The sequence below is a fragment of the Nipponia nippon genome, unplaced genomic scaffold, assembly GCF_047370975.1.
Source record: "Nipponia nippon isolate SJK-2023a ecotype South Korea unplaced genomic scaffold, ASM4737097v1 scaffold_9, whole genome shotgun sequence".
NCBI lineage: Eukaryota > Metazoa > Chordata > Aves > Pelecaniformes > Threskiornithidae > Nipponia > Nipponia nippon.
Window position 1 is genome coordinate 45,507,942 of NW_028262413.1, and position 22,299 is coordinate 45,530,240.

The 22,299-nt window shown below is 41.3% G+C and overlaps 1 protein-coding gene across 1 annotated transcript in view; it reads right to left on the reverse strand.

Annotated features, from left to right (window-relative positions):
- The window catches only part of LINS1 (lines homolog 1), a 63,235-nt gene that overhangs the window by 6,118 nt on the left and 34,818 nt on the right, over positions 1 to 22,299 (reverse strand). The window contains exons 11-17 of the mRNA XM_087743741.1: positions 22,004 to 22,122; positions 18,164 to 18,221; positions 17,228 to 17,278; positions 15,945 to 16,037; positions 15,553 to 15,681; positions 13,721 to 13,827; positions 11,559 to 11,715 (exon numbers count right to left, since the gene is read on the reverse strand). Of these exons, the coding sequence (XP_087599867.1) occupies positions 11,559 to 11,715; positions 13,721 to 13,827; positions 15,553 to 15,681; positions 15,945 to 16,037; positions 17,228 to 17,278; positions 18,164 to 18,221; positions 22,004 to 22,122 (714 nt within the window). The remainder of the gene's footprint in view (positions 1 to 11,558; positions 11,716 to 13,720; positions 13,828 to 15,552; positions 15,682 to 15,944; positions 16,038 to 17,227; positions 17,279 to 18,163; positions 18,222 to 22,003; positions 22,123 to 22,299) is intronic.

Below are 22,299 nucleotides of genomic sequence, written 5' to 3' on the forward strand. Positions count from 1 at the left end.
CCAGACCATCACACATGCTAATATACTCTATAGTAGGACAAGGGTCAATGGCTTTAAACTGAAAGAGGGTAGATTTAGGTTGGACGTAAGGAAGACATTTTTTATGATGAGGCTGGTGAGGCACTGGAACAGGATACCCACAGAAGTTGTGGGTGCCCCACCACTGGAAGTGCTCAGGGTCAGGTTGGACGGGGCTTTGAGCAACCTGCTGTCGTGGAAGACGTCCCAGCCCATGGCAGGGCGTTGGACTGGATGACCGTTAAAGGTCCCTTCCAACATGACTCTACAGAGAGAGCGACAGCCTCCATGGGATCCAATGCCTCCATCACCCTGAGCGCGTTCATGCTATCATAACTGCACCTGTTGGGGAGCACGGCTTTTTGACTGCCAGCACAATGCCAGCGGACTTGGTGTACCACAGCTTAGTCTGTTCCTTCTCCAGATAACAGACCCCATATTGAAAAACAGGCTGTCAGCCAGCTCCTCATAGATTGACCCCAAGAATGATTCTGGACCTGAGACATGCCAGGTCATATGCTTACGCGGGAAGATGCTATTGTAATTAAGAGGTGCCACAGAAGACATATTTCTTCCTTTTTTTTCTTATATGGATTATAACTGCATGGTTCTGCATAATCACCGAGCCCACAGGTAGCCTCTCAGTTATCATAAACACAGGGAAAGCCAGGTCTCTCCCAAAAAGACAGTAGGACTTAAGGATATACATTTGGGCCTTTTAGGTTAAGCATAATTTATGTCCACACAGTTAACTGGATTTCTTCTACCAGGTACAGGTATCTGAAGGCAATTCACAGCTGAGTCTGGAATTTTAATTATGTTTTTTCTGATTTGGTGAAATTTAGATTTTTGGATTTTCAAATATCTATTTTTATCCTTTAGTCAGAATTTCCTGTCTCTTAAACGTCTCCTACATTAAAATCAGAATGTCCTAAATCTTATACCTTAATTCTACCTTAAGAATACTTTCATTTAAATATCTACAAACATATTGACTAGATCTTGATTTTTCAACGTAAAGACAATAAATTCCACAGCACCTGCACATATGGAAACAGCTTGCAGTACAAAGATGAAAGCTATTAGTCAGGTCAGCAACCACTGACTCAAATAAAAGAGATAATAAACAAGAGAGATAATAAAAAGTCAGTCCAAATAGATAGAAGGGGGTACTTTTCTAACAAATACTATAAAGTTGATGAATCTCTGAGTTCAACATGTTTAATTCAACATCAATAATTCAACTTGGCTGACATATGACTTAATACGTCTTTACTTTCCTGTAGAGACTAAGCAATATACATTTGGATTCAAGCAAACTGTTCTGTATTTTCAGCCTGGAAGATTTTATTGGAAAATATATTTCCCTTTTCAGCTTATACAGACTAGGCAACATAAATAATGTTGATCTTCAGTGGAAGATGTGCTGTTGGACTCTGCTTTCTGCAGTCTTTAAATGAAGATGCAGACTTTCTAGATTAATTGTATTGGACATCTTGTGGCCAAAACTCCTCTTATTTAATCTCTCTCTTCTATGGAATACCCATTCCCCAAGCTTTCCACTGGGAGTTTTCAGAAAGATCTCAAAGATGACGTGTGAAAAACAAATTAAAAGTTACACTAATTTCACAAATATTGAAAAGCAAGGTCTCATAAAACTAGATGTTACTGTTAGAACATGTCCCTGATTTTGATTGAAGGAATAAATTTAACCTCAAAAAAAAAAAAATATCACTTGAATTGTCACTCAGCATCACACACCTGTAACTGGAGCTATAATACCCTGACTGTTCAGAAGAAATAAATCATCGTTTACAGTTAATCAGGTACTCTGTGGTTTCAATAAAGTCTGCTAGCTGTGTTATTGAAATCCACTAACTAAACCTTGCACTCAAGTGTATGTGGCTTTACGATAATGTCAAAAGCCCAGGAGGTACTGAGTGAGTCATAATGTCCCACTGCTTTTTGAATTATTCCAATTTTAAATCCACAGTTGGCAAAGAAACAAAGAACAATATAATAGGCATTTGATGCTGTTCTGTATAGTGAACTTTTTTTTACCCTAGGACAGAACTTGCATTAAGTCAAGGAGTTCAGTGGCATGAACTTTTATCAGAACATGCACCTTTATTCCTTATAAATGCTTTTTTGGCTACAAAACAGCTGATCAGACCGCATACTTTTCTCACAAGTGCAGTGTCATACCTCACTAAAAGATGAATGTTTTGAAACAACACAGCTGCTAAAGAATATTCATACAGCAGCTTAATAGCGCTATTAAATTAACCTGAAACCACAAAGTATACAGCCATGTAAATGATAGGCACTTCTGTCTGATGCGTCCATTACGGTGCTCATTTCTCTATTTTCGTTGTCAGGAAGCGTTCCATTCCTTGTGTAATGTATCTAAAGGTTATCTCCGTACTTAAACATCATTAATCTAATTTTCCAGTCACACACCTAACAAGTAATGTCTTCTCATTCGACATTCATATCCAATACCTAAAATCATTTCAATACAGTATTTCTAAACACCCTGATATCAAGGCGGGATATAGAATACTTTAAGTGGTACCTAATGAACGTAGTTTCTTAAGTAGCATTAGGAGTCCCTGAGACTTGTGTGCTTAAGTCACTTGGTGGAGGATTTACTTCGATGAAGCTCAGCACTCTGAAAGTCGGGTATCTACGCAGAGGTTGTTATCCAGGACTGCTCTAGAGCCAACAAAGAGAAACAGCTCTCCCCGGAGGGTGGCCTGCCCCGCCGCTGCTGGGGCGACAACACTGGGCACAGCGAATTGCCCGCTGGAGACACCACTCGTCCCCCACTGGTTACAGAGGGATCCTTGAACTTGAGCTAGGCACGGCTTAAGTTACACAAAACCAACCCTACCCTCGCATGCTTCACACCCGTCACTGCCTGATTAGACCGATCGACTGATGAGGTCGGTTTGTTTGCTTTCGGATGATGTGAACTCTGCGGTGCGCTGTGCCTGGTCAAAAGTTATTAGAATTGTGTTATGGAGGAGAGACTGCTCCTTTTAAGATTTCCTCCCTTCTTCGCATGTAATAAGGATTATGGAGCACTCCCAGGTCCTCCTACGGAAACATTTTCTTTAAATACAAGATAGGACAATTTCCTTTCTCAATTGATATTAATCTATCATTAACTAGCTTTATTTCAAGCTTTTTTTTTTTTTTTTTCCAATCGATTCAGCAGACTGCAGTACTGTGAGCCCCTCTGAAAGTATGAGAATTACTCACCTCATAACAAAGTCACAATTCAAACCTCTGCAGCATATATTAAAAGTAGTAAATGAAGGCATCAAAAGTTCTGTGGAAGGCCTAGGGTTTGCTCTGTGAATTGATTTTTGGCAATTGAAAAAATACATACATATGCACACTATTTTATATAGTTTTTATATAGGTGTATGTATATATAAAACTAGCAACAAATGGAACATCTCATAAATATCCTGCTAGAAAATTAAAAGATATGAGCAGTTAACAAGGGACGGCAGAAAAAATGTCAGCAAATGCCCTTCTGTGAACAGCAAGGTAAATCAATTCATTTTAAAGCAAAAACTTTACCAACATTTGTCTTTTATCTGAATTAGGAACTTTCACATAAAGAGAGCCCTTTAGATCAGGGGTTTACTAAAAGTAGAGTTGCGTTGTGCCAGACATACATGCAGAGAGAGGGGGGGGTTGCTTGTTTGGCCAGATCCATTGCTGGTGAAAACTAACACAATCCCACTGACTTCAAGTCAAGCCGTGCTCATTTATACCAGCTGAGAACCTGGCCCTGTATCAACGCCGCAGACTGCTGCTGAACTGGCCAGGGCAGGAAGCTTCGCTTTCAGAATTACAGAGAGTTTTGATTTTTCTGTTCTTAGAGGCGGTGGTCATCTGCAGCTCCTACTGAAGTCAAACTCGGCAACTTTGGAAACAGTAGACTTCTACTGCAGCACAGAAGAGACCATGCAGCCCCATTTACGGCACAGCTAACATGAGAGGCAAAGGGAGCATCCACACCCCAATTTGTTGGACTATGGCCAGAGGACGGAGTCTGCTCTTGCACAGCCTTGTGTGTGCATAACAGGGCTGTGGAAGGGTACTTTGTCCTAATGCTGCCACCCCAGCCTACCTTCACAAGCCTTCACATTCCAATCCAACGTTCAGAAATTATTTTCTTCGGTTTCTCACTAGTTCATTCCTCCATAATGGTCATAGCAGTCCTTAACTTAAGCTTTCAAAACTTTACCTGATTTTTATATAATATTCAAGTGAAAGGTGTTGTGGAATTATGGGCATTCTCAACAGAGTTTATTAAAAAAAAATAATAATTCCAGCAAAGAACACTGTTGCTGTTTTAAAACCTGAGAAGTATATTTTAGCATATAGTATAACATACCTCCCTGGAAGTCATTGGTCATCGGACGACCCCTTTCACAATCTGGAGTAAAAAGTAAAGGTTTAAACAGCAATCTGCCTTTTAACTCACAGTGCCAGGAAACAAACTGGCTGAGGCAAAGGAGACCAGACAGTGCTCTTGGATTGGCACGGAACATTTGGGCCGTAGAGAAGAACTGGTGGCTTTCCTCTTTAAACATACTCTGCTGGGCTGCACACTTTGACAACATACATTACCGAGGTCAGCCTTGACTTCAAATCCCCCGTACGGGTAGGGCTCCAGAGCTCCCCAGCGTGCACGCAGCGGCTTTTCTCCTTTTCGCCTATCGTTGTAAATACCAGCCAGCAAACCTCTTACTCTTTTATGCTCTCTTCTGCCTGCCTCTCACCCCTCCTCCCTCAGATGAATTTGGCAGCATAAAGGGAGACATGTAGCCAGGCTTTGGTCTTAACGAGATTGCTGTAGCAGAATGGGAAATATGCAGATGAAAGAAAGTCCTAACAGGAAGCAATTTCCCTTTACTGGGGCAGGAGCCTTCACGCTGCTGACCTGGCTGGCTAGCTCCCATCTCCAGGCTATTAAAAAGCTCACGTCCCAGAGGCAATAATTGGAATCAACTGGGAAGGTTCCCAGATAGACTGGTTTTCATCTCTAAGAGGGAAAACTTTCATTTGTCCTATTTGGTTCCCCTAATAAGCTACCCTCCTGAGAAAATCTGCTATAAATATTTATCTGTTGAGAGCCAATAAATTCAACTTCTCCATAACCCATTTTCCTTTAAAATGGGGAAAAGGCAACCCCTACTAATCTAGCTCAATCTGTCTTGTGTTTGTGCTAAACCTTCACTCAGAGAACTCGGACTCTGAAGCGGGACATCGGCATGTACTGGACCTTCCCAGTCTGGAAAGTAACCACAAAATCTCCAATCCCACAGAGACATGACATTGTAACTAACTAGATTATCATTATCCTCTAAAATACATTACTGCTTTTAAAACAACTACTTGGAATTCAGACAAGCACATCCCTCGGTCCATTTTATCAGCACCCTGATAGCCATTGGCGCAGTACAGGCTTAACAAAACACGTAAGTAAAAGAAAACAAAAGAACTTACGTGCCTCTACTTTAGGAAACTAAACCCCGTCCTCTGTTTAATTCCTGTAGAATGACATTTTTCTGAAATGAATGACTTCTCACTGAATGTGTTAATTCTCATTAAATTTCATTTTCTGATTATAAATGTCCTGAAAATAGATTTTTTTACTGCTTCAGAAAGACGAAAAAGAATAATCAGCTGAAAATCTGACTTTTGAGGAGTCCAATAAACTGCCGTGCATGCCAAAACTGAATATACATTTCATTTCACGCTTCATTTTCACATCCCAGTAATTGCACGGTGTATGGAAGCGCAGCGCTGCTGTGCATGATCAGGGTCACGCGATGACCCTTCGCAGCTCAAGTTAAAAGTCAGAGTTTATTAGCTGGGAGCAATCAGGCTCAGCTCACCTATGGTGTGTCGAGCGCACACCGAACAGCCCACAGCTCCAGCAGATGAACACTGGATCCAATTCTATTCGCCACAAAGGAGATTTAAAATGTAATCTCTTTAGAGGCCATTCTACTTTCATGTTACACAGAGCTTTTTTTCCTCTCTGTAGTTTTAAAAATAAGATTTCTGTTTAGGATTAAATATCTCAAGTTATTGCACAGTTCAATGAGAAAGTCAGTGCCGCCTCAGCCGTCGGAACAGCTAAGTGTTCGCAGTCACAGCACTCCGGGGTCAACGGAGGCTGATGAGCGACTCTCCTTTAATAAAGGTAAACCAGTCGATTTTAACCACTGTGGATCCATGGTCTCATTCTACAGGATATAGATCTGATTCTAAAAGTAACTAAGGAAAGCAAAGCAAGTGCTAGGGGCTTAAATTTGTCATACAGAAGTCTGTAGTTCCATGGGGAAATGTTTAAGGACCTGCAAACCAAAAAAACCCCGTCGCTTTACACAACGTGCTGTGGGCCTGTGTTTCATGACCAAGAAAATTCTCACCCAAGTTCAGCACTGAAATTCCATACTCACAGGACCCAGGTGGTTACAAAATAAACATAAGATTCAAATGAATTATTAAAAATGAAAGTTCTGTTTGACGCAAACAGATCAAGCGCAAAAAAAGTAAGAAGAAAAATAATAAAAGGATCCCAGGGAAGGAAAATTCTGCAGAAGCTGAGGCGAGTCTGAATAGCCTCAGACTAAACTCAGCTAAAGGCATCTGTCAGGAGCAGGTAGTGTGGCCTCTGGGAACCGTATAACTTAATTTAAAAACTCACACAAAGGGTTCCAGCAAGTCTCTAAAGAGATAAATTCACAACAAGAAAGACAGAGAGTAACATAGGCCAGCACCTCTGCAGGTGTAAAGAATCATTATTCTTCAATATAAGTAGCGAGGGCATGGTTTGTAAGAGCTTATTATGTCTCTGTTCCAAGGGACTTTCAGGCCTTGCTACCCACTCATATTAAAACACGTCAAGTATTCTAGTCCATGGGCACACTTTTAGGGATACAGTTTTAGCAGTATGTCTTCTTTTGGTAGAGAAAAGGGAGTAAGTGATTTAAGGAGTCTTTGTATGGCCAACCACGTTTCACGGCAAGGACTCTACTGGCATCCCAGTATCAGTATATAAGAAAGAAGGAAGGAAGGAAAGTTAACTCGAACTGGCAGAGATTTCTCAGTACAAGAGCAATCCTTAGACAGAACAAAATGCTAAAGGAGAAGAATGATTGCTGGAAACAGCAAAAGTATCATAACGAGTACCGCACGGCTCTCATTTCAACCCCAAAATAGTATTTTCTTGTTGTTGTAGCTACCTCTACTCCGTCATTAGTCATTCTTTGAACGCTAACTCTCACTGTTCCCTTGGGAATTTGGACCAAATAAGGAATGAACAGACCACGGACAAGTTTACGCCCAAGCAAAACCTTTAAAAAGCCTGCTTACTGAGTACAAAATACCATAGGAATATTGAGGATATATAGGTGGCACCAGCTAATTTTTTTAAAGAGTGACAAGTCCAAAAGCCTGCTGTACAGCGTTGCAGGGTCTCTTCTGCTTCAGGAAGAGGAAAGAACCACGGTGAATCAAACAAAACTGCAGCTGATGACTCCTAAGTAACAGTGACCATTAGTAAGAAGCTCATTGCCTTACTTGAAGGCAGTCTGATGGTGACAAAACCATTAGAAGAGAAAGCAAGCGTATTCCTGGTCACATTGCAGTCCGTTAGAAAGCTGCCATTACCTTCTGCCATTGATGGACTTTGCATCAGCCCTGAAGTATCTGAGTCATGTGGACATCATGCCCATTTCCTACAACTTACACATATTTTTCAAGATTTAAAGCACTGTAGTCTCAAAACCTTAACTCAGTGTGTAATGGTTTTAACATATATTTTACATCTTAATTTGCCATAATAATGTGGCTATAAGCTGCTGTCATTCGCTCCCTTTTTCTGACCTTGGAAATAAAATGTTTAATCTCCATGGGATTTTCCTGGCGAGATATTTTAAATCGGTGCATATGTACATACTTCTCTATATGTTTTTTCAATTTTCCTAAAATATTCTCATATGTGCAGACATGATGACTAGACATGTTTCAGTGGTGCTTGAAACTTGATACAAGGGGGTAATTTAACCATGTAATTGAACAATATTACAGAAACACACGGAGTTTCCTAGCAACAAAAGGCCTTAGACATCAAGATGGCAGCCAGCGGCTAACACTGCGATTGCCTGACCTGACTTGAAAAGAAATTACACTGAAGAATGTCCTCCTCCTCCTCGCAGCAGAACTGATCTGAGGTACATGACTACAGGTCTGACCTTGAAGGGCTTTTCTTACAGGCGTATGCCTTACTCACATGCAGGGTCACAAAATGTCATATGAGAAAGGACATTTGGGTTCCTTTTTGAGTATTTTTATATTTTCCAGGAGTAAGAATAATCTTTTATTTGAACAATGTAATACCCCTGTCTCCTCAAGTTTATCCCCACAGAAAATAAAAAGCTTCTTAATGCAAAGTAGCTGAGCACAGCTTAGCTTGTCGACGCAGAATTCCCCCTTGTTAGGGCGTTTCTGGAGGACTGGGCCAGGGGAAAGGTGGCACAAGTCCTGTGAGCCTGGAGACCAGTGCTGCTCTGTGCTACCAGCTCAGGTGCCAGAGACTCCCATGCCTGGGAAAACAGGACACAGAGGGACAGAGCAAGATCATCTCCTCCCTTCTTTCCTTTTTCCTCATTCTTACTCATCTCTGGCTGCAGTCTTTGGGAGGAGGGAAACCGCAAGATTTTTAGTCCAAGTTCTTCTTTGCTGAAGCAAGTCAGTCGGCTGAGCAGTTATCCCAGAGGACTATTTGTCCCCTTTATTGGTGCAGAGGGGAGGTGACACCTGAGATGAAGAGCTTCTGACCAGCCAGTCTCAGGCAAAAGCCATCTCTTCCTGAGGGGAAAGCGTAAAGCATGGAAGAAGATACCAACTCATGAGGCTGCAGTACTCAAGGTCATTTCTCTACTAATTCCTGCCTTTAACAAAGCCTCCTGCCACAATCTGAAGATAAGAGTATTGAATCTAGACCCACAGCTCTGAGCAAGCTGTGACACAGCTCGGTGTAACCCTTTGAATAGCAGCAAAGCGGACCCCCTAGCTATGTGACACCCTGGAGACTTGGGCCCTCCTGTTCACATTCCCCGCTGAGTCCCACCTTTCACGTCTGACCCAGACAAGTCCTTTAACAAGGGACAACAGCACTTCCCACTGATAATACAAACATTCAAGCCCATTAACTTTCAGACAGGATGATGCCACGGCCCAGAAGGATACGATCGGGGAGACACCTGCCCCTGGATGGATGCTAGGAGCTGTTAACTGCTGCGCTGTAGTGGTTTTCCCTGGTGACCCCACCAACACAGGGTGGCGCAAGGCACAGAGGGCACTGAAAAAATTCCTTACACCCTTGCTGTGCTCAGAGCTTCCTTCAGTTAGACAACAACATCAGTCCCTATTTCCAGTTACATCATGACTTCATTTTTCCATCTGAAGTAGCTAACTCTCGCTTCAAGAAAAATGTCAAAAATTGCCTGTTTTCTGAATGAAAACTTAAAAGTCTTGGGCAGAGAAACAAAACCCTTCTAGTACAAGGATGATGGTTTACTGGTATTTCACTAAAATAGCAACAGCTATTTGTGTGGAGTATGTCTATAACAAATATGTTGGTAAAAAAAACGCTGCCTTGCAAACACCATTCTTTTCAACGTTGCCTTTACAGCTTTGGAGGCACTGGCTGCTTTCACAGCCAAGTTTGCCACCGCTATGGAAAACAGGCTGCACATGCAAGCCAGCTGAAGTCATGCAGACTGAAAAGGGCTAGGGCTGCTGCTGCTACCACTGTTAAAATGTTATTTGGAAACCGACTTCTCAGAGAGCTGTATAAGGAATCAAAAATCCAGGGTAGGGATGCAGGCTTGATGCTTTTCCATTTTTTAGCAATGACTAATACAAAAAAAGCTCTTATCTCAAAATAAAACATTTCTGCCCCTTACAAAGGCATATAAGCAGGCAGGACAGAATGGCCTTATATAGCTGGCTTAGTAATGTCCTCTTCACCGCTGTATCTGAAGACCTTCTTGCATTGTACTCTCATAATCTCAACCAACGTGGATGGAGAACTAAGCCTTCCTCTTACTCGGCTGGAAGGCAGAGGGATGTCCCTCTTGATTTTGTCAGAAGAGTTGTGTGAGAACAGCGCGGAGACAAGGCCAAAATCAAAAAAGAAAATGAGAAGTAAAATACTTTAAGACTCAATAAGCCAGGCCAGAAATAATTTTCTAATCAATCTAACAGAGGTAGGTGACATGCAAGAAAGACAAACTTCTCAGTGCCTAAGGGAACATATGAGCATGTTTTAGAAGCTATTTCTTCTACAGATTTGTCCCTTATGTACAGCTGTTTGCTGTCTAACAAGGGTTGAGCGTGTAACTGCAGTTTTCTTCTAGACATTGGGTCTCCCTATGATATCCAGCTGTCTATTTGCATAAGATTTGAAGGAATCCAATAATCCAAGAATTACAGGATGGTTTCTGTTATCAGTCAAACAACAATTAATAAGGGTAGAAAGGAATATTTCTGTTTCCTTAGATACTTCACAGCATTAACTGCTTCAGATAAAAGGACAGAGTTAGCTCAATTATGCTTTTGCATCTTGATCCTCAAAAAAAATACCATTTTTCCATAGCACAACTTAAGTTTCACCTTAACTGGCAAAATATGTCTATCAATGGTTATGCCAAATCTAAAGAGACATTCTCCAAAGTCCTTTTCTAAATGCTTTTTGCTAAATGTTTTATCTACACTGCACCACACTGCACACTTCATGACAAGAGACCTTGTGAAATTGTTGCTACTTCAGGCAATCAAACAAGACCTAAACTGCAGCAAAGTTTCCTTTATAGCTTTTTTTCCCCCATGAATTTTCTCTACAAGGTAAAAGCAGATTATGGCAGCACCAGACTTGCACTGTTTCTCTACTCCAGTTGAACATGACAGTATTTCATTGTGTCATAATATAACACCAGATCAGCTTCATATGGTTTTCTTAATCCAAAACCAGCGTTCAGGTATAGCTGACCTCAGATTTAGACAAACCTGAAGAACTTTGACTACGAGTTTTCTGCAGTGTTTAAAGATCTCATCCCTCACCCCTCCTCTCCTTTTTTGGTATGTCCCCTACAAAGTCCAGTCCTGCTTTCACTCAGAACACAGGAATTTCTAAAGAGTTCTGCACCATCTCAGGGCTTCAGTTTTTGGGAGAGCTCACGTCTCGTTCACTAACAGAGCAAAACATCAGATACAGGCAAAAAAAGGGTCTAGCTGAAGTTTTGATATTCTGGTCTATGAGCTCAGGTGTGACAACGAGAGGTAGAAAGCACATTTGAACATCTCTCTACTTTGCAGATCCCTATCAAAAACTCTAACACAAAAGTTCAGGAAAACAATAAGAAATTCCAAGTAAATCTATTGGAAGTATTAGCATCTGTTTGATACTTCACACATCTTTCTGCAGAAGCAAAATTGCTTACCTTTAAGAAAATGAACCTTCTCAAAATCTTGAAAATTAAGTAACCCCAATACAAATGCAAGCCTTGAAGGATCAATAGCAGCCCATTGAATAAAAAATACGCTATGACAGGAGTCGTGGAGTAGTATGTAGGCTGATACAATGTGGCACGAAGAATCCTAAAAAATAAAGGTCACTGTTATGGTGCAAGAATCCTTCTCTATGCTTAATTTCACATTCCAAACCAATTAACTATTTCCACAAAATATTAAAAAGCTCTGCAAAGATGATAGATTAATTAACAAGCCCTGTCTTAACTAGATTACGTGTCTCTATTGAACTATTGATTACGTGTCTCTCTTGACTTCAGAAGATGAGAAATTTGAGTCTTGCAGGAAAGTATTCTAAATAAGCGTATTGGGTCTGGCTGAGATGAAGTGAATTTTCTCCATAGCAGCCCCGATAGTGCTGTGCTTCCTATCGGGAGCTAGAAAAGGTGTTGATCACACACCAGTGTTTTGGCTGCTGCTGAGCAGTGCTCGCACAGCATCGAGGCCGTCTCTCCAGCATTCCCCCTCACCAGCAGGCTAGGGGTGGGCAAGATCCTGGGGGGGGACATAGCCAGGACAGCTGACCCAAACTGACCAAAGGGAGATTCCATACCATGTGATGTCTGCTCAGCAATAAAAGCTAAGAGAAAGGAATAGGCAGGGGGGCATTCGTTATTACATTTGTCTTCCAGAGCAACTGCTTGGGGAAGCCCTACTTCTCTGGAAGTGGCTGGACGTCGCTTGCTGATGGGAAGCAGAGAATAAAACTTTTGTTTTCCTTTGCTTATGGCAGCGGCCTTTGCTTTTCCTTTATTAAACTGCCTTTATCTTGGCCCATGAGTTTTTTTCCATCTTATTTTCTCCCCTGCCCTGTCCTGCTGAGGAGGGGAGTGATAGAGCGGCTTGGTGGGCACCTGGCATCCAGCCAAGGTCAACCCACCACAATAGGGCTAGAAAAAAAAAAAATCCCCCTTTTTTTTTTTTTTAAATCTTGAACTCTGTGTGGTCTAGAAACTATGCAACTCAGAGCTTCTCTATGCCATTTTTTTTAATGCAAATTCTTTCTAATCTGAAATCCACACTCCAGAGAAAATCCTACAGGCTTTGCAACGGGGCTTTTTGTTAATTATCGTATGTTTTGTCCATCTTCAGACTTCACTACTTCTGTATTATTTGGAGCTTTGAGTCCTTTTAATCTCATCATGTTTTGCTTCCAAGCTCAAGAACTCAAGAACAAGAAACTCAGTGAAGCAAAATGATTGGAGATCACTTGCATAGTTAATCAAAAAATAAGAAGAAAGTAAAAGACATCAGCATTTCTGAAAGAAAATACTACAGGAAATTAAAACCTTGTGTTAATCAATGTTCAGAACTATTAATTTAACCAGCTTGAGTCTCTAAGGGTTTGTCCACATGCAGGAAGGGCCATGAAGGCAAACTAGAGCAAGTCAATGAAACCATGAATGTGAAACACATTAAACACTTTTTAAAAGCTAAACATGTTAAGCATTAAGCACACTAAGCACCCGTGTGGATACCCCAAAGCAGATTAAATCATAGCACTCTGAAGTCATGCGAGTATTCAGCAAGTTATGATTTCTGTTGACTTCATAAATTAATTGGTTCACCTTAACTTTTCTGAATGCTCCTCATGTGAGTGAAGTACTACCCAAGAACTAGGTAGCAAAAAGAAGGCTCTACAAAAAATTCACTACAATCATAAAGCAATTGCACTGTACTCTGACTTTGTAGCTACAGCAGGAGGGACGGAATGAAAGGGAAAATGATTTCTCCTAGTTAAGTAGCTCAATGCCCTCGAAAATGCAGGAGCTCATAGCATTTAACTATAACTTATGAAAATAGGTTAAATAATATACAAAAGCCTTTATTAAAATTAGCATATTTTCAAGAGGCTCATTTAAAAACTATTTTTACTTAAATTAGATTTTTAAAGAAAAGGACATTTTTTGTCACCTCTTCTCACTGGCCTTTAGCAGCCAACAATAATGAAAGTTCTGCTTCTGCTCTTTAAAGTACAATCCATTCCTCTCCTTTTCCCATCACAACCAATACTAACCTCTCAATGGAAATGGGAATGAAATAAAAGCCTGTGACTGCATTAAATATTGCTTACCAGAAGGGGAACAGGATGATTCTCGTGATGAAGAATGCGATAGAAAAGATGATAAAGAGCATGTTGCAGGTTTTCTCCCAGTGAGCATAATTAAACATTTTGGCTGCCTGCATTGAACAAAAACCATCAAACATATTACAAATATTCTCTGAAATAAGTTCCTTTCTGCATTCTCATAAACAAGGACTCATCCTCCACCTAAGCAGGAAGATAATTTCCCTCCTGTTTGACATGTAAAGCAATCATTTTACTGATACCTAATAAAGCAGTATCAAAACAGATTCTTTGCTTATATTTCTCCTTTCATCTTAAAGGGAAGGACTCTGTATCAAAGGCCTAAAGAACAGCTCTCCGATCAGAATATAAAAGGGTCATGAAAGCACAAAGTGCTCTTGAAAACAGAGGTAATCCTTCATTCCTGTACCAGATTCAAAATGGGCTGGATCAAAGAGAAGCTGCCGGCCCCATCTGCACGCTCAGGAGCGGCAGTGACCCCTTATCTGCAGGCATTCTGGGGCATGCACCTTACTGACCCTTCTCTGTGCCTCATTCAGCCTCTGTCTTCTCCTTTTTGAGAGCTGGAGATCCTAGCGTTGGTCTCTATCCTGCTAACAAAAATTGTATTTACTGCTTCTCCCCTAGCTGAAGTGTACAACTCTCCGTGCTTCATCTAGGAATCGCCCTGGGCACTGTTGAATGAAACAGCCGTTCTCAAGTGTGAACAAAGCTTCAGGTGCCAAGCCTACGTTTTAAACAGCAGTTTGATGAACTTTTGAGTGGCAGGGCTGAATTAAGTTATTCTGGTACCCAACTTCGGTTTCCATCTGAGTGCTGTCCTACCAGTTGTCAGCTCAACTGTTCATAAGGCCACACAGTTAATTGGGCCACAAAGCAGTTCAGGATTAAAAGTAACCCAGCAAAAATCTGTATGCATGCGTTTAATCTGGACAAATCCAACTGCATGACCCCACAATCAGTTGTTCCAATACAACGGATAGAGTATCAGGAGCAGAAATAAACAACAAGAGACAACAGCCTACAAGGGCTGCTTACACTGGCACTGCCACCAAAAGAGGCAATGAAACTATGCTCTCAGTCTTGGTGTTTTAAGACCAGGGTAACTCTGTTGAAGGAAACACAGTGTGCATTTGTCTTCCAAGAAACCCAGCAGCAAGTCTCCATGACCACAGTGCTGTGTGCAGAATAGGACACTTCTTAATTTGAAACATTTCTAAACATTGATATTTAGTTCAGGGAAGGGATTTCCCCTTCAGTCCAGGGGAAGAAACTTTTCTTCTGCCAGTAGATACCCGTGATATCTTGTTCAGGGACAGCTTGAGTGCCTCCAGCCAGAAGTGTATAACGCAGATGTACCCCTTGGGCCAACACAGGGGTGTGAATGCTGACAAAATTAAGCAGTTTGGAGAACTAACCAAAATTTTGGCTGCTAAATTTGCTTGAGAATTGGTATCATGACAAGCTGTTCACAGGCTAGCCAGCTTGGTCTAATTTTAACAGTGAAACAAGAATAATCCAGGGAGGCAGCTGTTTTCCAGTCCCCATTCTGTACTGAAGAACTTCTCTTCTGCTCTTTTCTCATAATGGATTCTGTAACAGAGTATCAGCTGAAATTATCTAGAAGCTCTTTTTTATCTTATAACTCATGATTCTGCGAAGCCATGTCTCTGTGGGGATAGGAAGGGGCTGTGTGAAACTTGTGGTAAAAAGACTAAAACATCCCTGAACATAACCTGGGCAGCAACCAAAAAAACCCGCCCAAAACACACCAACAAAAAACCCAAAACAAACAAAAAGACAGAGGGCAGGGTTACCTCGAGCCAAAAATCTGCAGTATCGTGCACAAACATCACCAGCGTTCCAAGACGCACATAATTGCCACACCAAGAGCCACTCATCAACCCAATGGCTGCCAAGTGATGAATGACATGAGCCAGAAAATCCTGTGAGGGAGAGAAGAAAAAAAGGTCGAACCAAGCAAGTACAGCCCTTGAGGGTCTCGGTGTGGATGAAGTGACACACAGCGAGATGCCCTGGCAGCCAGGAGAGCCTGGACGTGTGCAGGTGTGCCAGGGATAGACTGATGCTGCCCTCATGTGGCTGCACCAAATCCAGTACCAGGACAGTGCTTTTCCTTAAAAAACATTTTTTTTTTCCTCCCTCACAGAAGCAGAGGTGCTAGCTACAAACAAGCATGACCACTTGCCTTCCTTTTGTTGTCAATCCCAAGTGTAAATAAGAGAGACCAGTAAAAACTAATCTCAGCCATGTAGTACCAATATTGGGATGGCAGCAGAGTCTGTAATGAAGAAAAACACAGTTAACTAAGAATAGCAAAAAGTGAATGCCAAGTGAAATTACTTCTTTTTTCCTTTCCTCACTTCTTTTGCTCCTCTGCTGAGTCTTGCTTAAAAAATTAAACTAAGCTAAATCCCTGTTCTGGGCTTCATTAAGAAGGATGTTCTGGGAGCCAAATATTTTAACCTTTACTCAGACCAAACTCTCGGTTTCTGCAGTTCCTCCCCCACCTCTGAATTTTAGCATGCTTTTTTCTATGTTTTTCTCAGAGAACTACACGCAGAGTGCTTCTGCATTTAATTACAAACAACTGCAAATAAATTAAGCCCTCCATTTTGGTGAACGATTAACATTTCAAACATTCACACATCCCATGACTAAAATGTCAGCTATTTATGCTGAAATCCTATGCATCTGCTTAGGGCTGGATGCTGAGCTTGGCTGCTCCCTTGGTTCAATAGTTTCCCAGGTGGCAGGAGGCAGGCTTGGTTATCAGGTCCCACGAGTAAGAGAAGCTGGGAAAACTCAGCTCAGAGGCAGGATTCTTTTTATTGTTGTCCCCTGAGTAGGACAGGAACAAGAAGGCAGTGTGATGGACCACAGATTTATAAAAACAGGAGCAGGGGGCACATAAGAACCTCTGGCAGGTGGGCACGAAGGCAGTTTGCTTGGATTCATCTGTTATGGGAGTGTTAGTAAAATATTTTAGGAAGAAATGAGAGCCTTGTGGCCCTTGGGAACAACCAGAGCATTGAGCAGAGATCCCCAGAGCAGGGACACACATTATGCCAAAGCAAATCACTGCAGCACTCCCTCCACCTGCACTACTAAGCAATAGGGCCCAGCAGGCACCCAGCACTCAGCATAATCCTCCGCAGTGCCTTGAACCATCGTCAGGACTGGTGCAAGCTGAGGGGTTCAGCACTGAAACCCGTAACACAGATAGCATCTGGTAACCTGGGATGGGTGGAAATAACAGTGGTCTGGCTGGAGGGCTGAGTTGCAGCACAGCCAGATCACGGAGAAGTCCTGCAACAGTCAGGAGGTACCAAAGAAGGGCAAAAGGCTTTGGTGCCGCGCCTCTCTAGGTGGTGCCCATTGGGAGGGAGAAGCGCTTCTACAGATTATCCCTTCCAATGGGGAAATACTTGGAATGCCTCGAGGCCAATGGCCTAATGCCGAAAAGCTCACCTGAAACGGATAGCCAACCCACGTCTGCCATATGTCGTAAAACCAAGGTTTCTGGGGAAGACAGATCATTCAGATACTGAGCAACAATAAGTCATCTTAACTCAAAATCTTCAATACTGAAAACTTCTCTAAGAAGTGGAGCAGGCTACAGTCTCGATAACTGTTCTCCACCAATTTCTAAAGGGATCTTACATCTCAGATTTATTATATTGGTCCCAGCTTTTTGGCTTCTTTTCAGGACACCTGAAAAGAAGTTCCAGTTCATCATTTCATTATCCAAAGCAGTGGGTGTGTGTTTTATTACTGCAATTACTCAAGATATGTTGCCACAGTGATTAGATTTTGCTGTGTTTACCAGCCATACACATCACTGGTTCATGATAATAAACAGCGTTTGGGGAGAAGAGCCAGATGAACGTAGACGGGCTGAGAACTGTTCTGTTGCTCAGGAGAAGCATTAATGACACCCCAGGCAGTGCTCACATCGTTACAAGCAGCACTCTCTCTGTTATTCCCAACTTCTGACTCAGCAGCAACACCTCCATAAATAGCCGTGAAATACCCCATTGTTTTGACCCCCAAAAGTGCTGCCAGAAAAGGTTTATGGCCTCCTTTGAGAAAAACATGGCCATGTGATACATTTGTAGGTGTTAACAAGGCATGTTGTAAAACCATCGGTGTGCCTTCTTAAAACTTGCCTTAAAAATACTGATTACTCATAAATTACTTATCATAGAAGTTCGAAAGATAATTTAAAAATTAAGTAAAACCTCAGTGCATACTGCAGCCTATCATCTAGATTGCAGACATCGAAGATCTGAACCCAAAGAGCCACTGAAACCAAGGAGTCTTTCCATGGCCTTCAAGGAGACCTAGAAATCAGTCCTTCTTTTGTTAAAAATATAAGAATATCAATCCTTCAAAAAATTAACTTACATCGTACAGAAATATAAATCCAACGATGGAGGATGTAAGATAGAATGAAAATCGCCAGCTGCAAAATTAAAATGAAAAAATAAGAACAAAAAGCATTACATTTTGTGTAGGTATTGTCCTGAACCATAACTACTGCAAATCCTTGTATATCACAGACAATCTTCACATGAACATGTCCTCACACTCTACATTAAGGGTTGTCACATATTAACTATATCTGAACTATTAATATTTAAATAATTAAGCTTTGACTAATTGCTATAGTAGTAAATTATTTTACATTATCACGAAACAGATATCTTGATTACGATCACAGCAGTCATCTTCCAGCCAAGCATGAGCTGATCAAGATAACAATCACAGCAAATGTAATAAAATCCCTAAAAATTAACGTTTGGTAACACCAACCTTTCCTACTGTATCAATTCCTCCAGAATATTCACACTGGACCAAGAGCATCTCACAGTTCCCTGACTCCAGAAGGTCTTTCAGCCACGTGGCACATACTGCCCAATCCGATCAAACACTGTGAACGCTGGGAGCACCAACCGCAACTTGTTTCAGTTGATGGGTTCATTTCTTTTGATCTCTCTTAACACCGATTGTTGAAAACAGGGGAGCCCTACAAAACTTTAACAACGACTGACTACTGGATTAGTTTATGTCTTACTACAGAGGTCTGAATTAACTATAAACCTCAATCTTTGACTAGGTTTGCCAGCATTTAGCCTGATCTAAGCTTTTTGTGGCTTAAATGGATATCTATCAAGGAAGATAAAACTTTCAGGTTTTTACCACCGATCTGGTAAGTCAGCAAAGGGATAAAAGTTATTCTGTATCTTAGCGAACCGAAACTGTGTTGTTGCTTCTATATGCCAGAGCAGGATGCTGTGATTTGGAGCCAGCAATCAGCATTGTAATGCCTCTGGAGCCTGTGTGGGAGGTATTGTCCCTGGGACTGGGTGCGGCTGGAGACTCAGCCAGAGCATTCCCACTCCCACCTCTACAGGTGATGGAAAACTTCTTCCTTTCCACTCTTCTCCTTGGCAGGAACAAGCCTGACCTTTCCCAGAGCAGCTCTTCAAGATCAGCAGGAAAACACTGCGGGACTTCACACGCTAAGAAAGGTCGTGATCACAGAGATAGGCACATGGCCCAAACCCGGTGAGAACATTTTCTAGCACAAGAGGTATCCCGGAGGAGAGCAAGCAGCCTCCCAGAAAACCTAAATTTGCTAAAAAGGAGGAGAGAAAGCCTCAAGAAGAACACTGTACCAAGGAACTGAGAGATGTATAAAAATGAGATTGTGGTAAACATTAATGAAGTGCTGTATGAGAGAAGGTGCAAACCTGTCTGGTAAAAGCAGCCCCTCCTTTCTGAGCCCTACATTCCCGGAGGCTAATATCCAGGTGAAAGAATGAGATGTTTAAAGACTGAGCCAACATTTTACAAGAAAAACAAACAAACAAAAGATGAGGACACAGAATGGTGGAGGCTAGACAAGATAATGTGTCTCACGCCTGCGGAAGAAGTCAATAAAACAATTATAAAATTGCTACTTGATACACTGGCAATAAACAACCATTCTACTTTGCAACTTTAAAGCATCTTTCCTCAGGTGATTTGAAAATAACACTTCAGAACAGCCACTGTGCAGACAGAAAAATTCAAAAGCACATGGTGGAAATTGGGAGAGCAAATGGAAGGGGAGAGTGGAACCCACAAGTAATACCTGGCTCAGAGTTAACCAAGAGATGCTACGAAAAACACCGCCATGGCGTGGGACAGACATTTTACACAGGGGCTGATTCTGCCCTCATGCCTCCTGTTTCAAGCACAGGAGGTGCGAGTAGTCCAGCGGATAGAGCAGGACTGATTCTGTGCTGGTTGTAAAGCGTAAGCCGTTTTCTGAATCCCATCCAAAGCACAGAGCACCTAACAAGACTGTGCCATTAGTCCCCAGCCCTACAAATATATATTGAATATACTTGGCAATAAACCCTCAGTGCTTCAGATGAACTCATTATACGTGCAAGACTGCCAGAGCACTACCTCATTTTGCATTTAGCCAAGCTTTTTTATGAATTTGGTGAACAAAACCTAAAGTAAAACTCATCCAAATTCACCAAATTTTACCCAAGTGCCTTTTGAGCTCTGAACCTGGCCACCAGGGAGAGCACCGAACAACAGCTATGCAAAAGGATTTTCTGATTTAACTTCAGGAATCTTTTCTCTTGAACTGAGTCGAATAAAAAACAATTTAGTAGGTGAAGTTAAAGGCTGGCAAGTTTTTTAAGGCAGGGGAGGTTTCATGCAAAGGGCTTTCCAAACCTCAGTGTTGCTTAACTGGGAGCACTAATAGCTTAAGTATGGTTTAGATCTGGCTCATCAGATTTTCGCTGTGATTCAGAAGAATGATCCTGGAGATTGCAGGCTTTCAAAAATTTCATAATGCTCATAACACTGACTACTAGCGTGGAATAACTCTGTTCCTCATTTGTTGCCTTGAGAATTCTATCCAATTAAATTCACTGACAAAGAGCAGAGCAAGGTTCACAAAATTACACAAGAGAAACCTGTTTGCTTCATTCTCACTCGAGCTGCCAAGCAAGGTTTAATTTCAGTCTTTGGCTGTGTATTACTAGAGACGTGCATCCATGGCAAGTAGGTCTTTTATCAATAGCAGGAAATCTTATTTGTCACTTGTAAAACAAAGTTAACTGATCCATAAAACAACCGCAGAAATAAGCCATGAACGTCGTTTGCCAGGACAGTTTACTCAACTCAGTTTGGCTTCAGAGCGACACATCTATGTCTATCAGCTGGATTTATGCCCAACAGAGGGCATCATCAAATCGTTATCATATTGGTTCACACTGAAAGTAATCTTGATAAAGTACTCAACTTTGAGCTTTGTAGCTGTACTTTTAACCCTCGTTCCTTAAGCTAATCCACACTAAAAGACGTTGTATGCGAATTTTTGCCAATGCAATTACGCTAGTCAAAAACCCAAATACACAGGACATTAGGAAAGTGTTTTACACTGGTACAGTTAATTTCAGCATCCAAAAGGGATGAGCTATGTTAGTAAAGCCAGGCCCATTTAGGGATTTGCAATTCATATGAGATTTTACTATTTAACTATTCCAGTGTTACTCAAAATGTTTTGGTATGGGGAAATTATCACACATTTGTGAAAACTCACACTCTTGAATGCTTTTCCAGTTTTCAGTTATATGCAGGAGGTTTTGAAACTTTTTACATATTCACTATTATCACTCAAAATTGCTCAACGGCCCACTCTCATCAGCGTACTTGAGCTCGTGTTTTGCACAGTACCCCATGTTCAAGCTGTGACACCTACCATTTAGTTAGGATGCCATGATTCCTGCTCTTGAACTGACTTCTGTACACATAATAGCATCCCAAGATGACAGTGTGGATACGTATATAAACAGAGTGAGTAAGCATTTTTGTTCCCTGATGATTACTGGCAGACAGAAAAATATTTTCTTATCCTCTGCATGTTTTCATTAAGCACTATGTAGCAGGAGCCTACAAATAAGTCCATTATTATACAATGAAGAAAACTGTAAAATATTTTTGATTTTTTTTTCAGGAGAAGCTGTTAACCTAACCTTTTTAAGTCACATCATTTGGAGAAATGCTACTAAGTCTCTTCAATTTGTTTGTGTATGCACAAACTGAAACACTAGTCAGATCGACCCAGCTTTCTCGAAACGAGTCCCCCTTAAAAGCTGCTTGAGGACCTCAATAATTTTTTATTTTTTTTTCAAAACAGTAAAATCCATAGTAATCAAAAGCATTGTCTTTTCTTACAAAGCTTCCTGGAATTTCCGAAGCACTGTTGGGATCTCAAGGTTTCGCCGTCTCCTAAACCATTTCTCCACCAAACGGACCGTACAGTTGCACTTTTTGGCAAGGCCTTGAATCTCTGACTGCAAAAAATGGAATAGTGTTAGCAACAAGATGTACTCCAATGTAATTTTCGTTTATTTTGTAGTTCACAGATCAGCTTCCCGCTGTTGTAAGGTCTTCATTTAAAAATATTACTAATATTAACTATCTATGAGGGTTTATTGCCAGCTTACTGGTTTAATTTGTAAGTGACACTC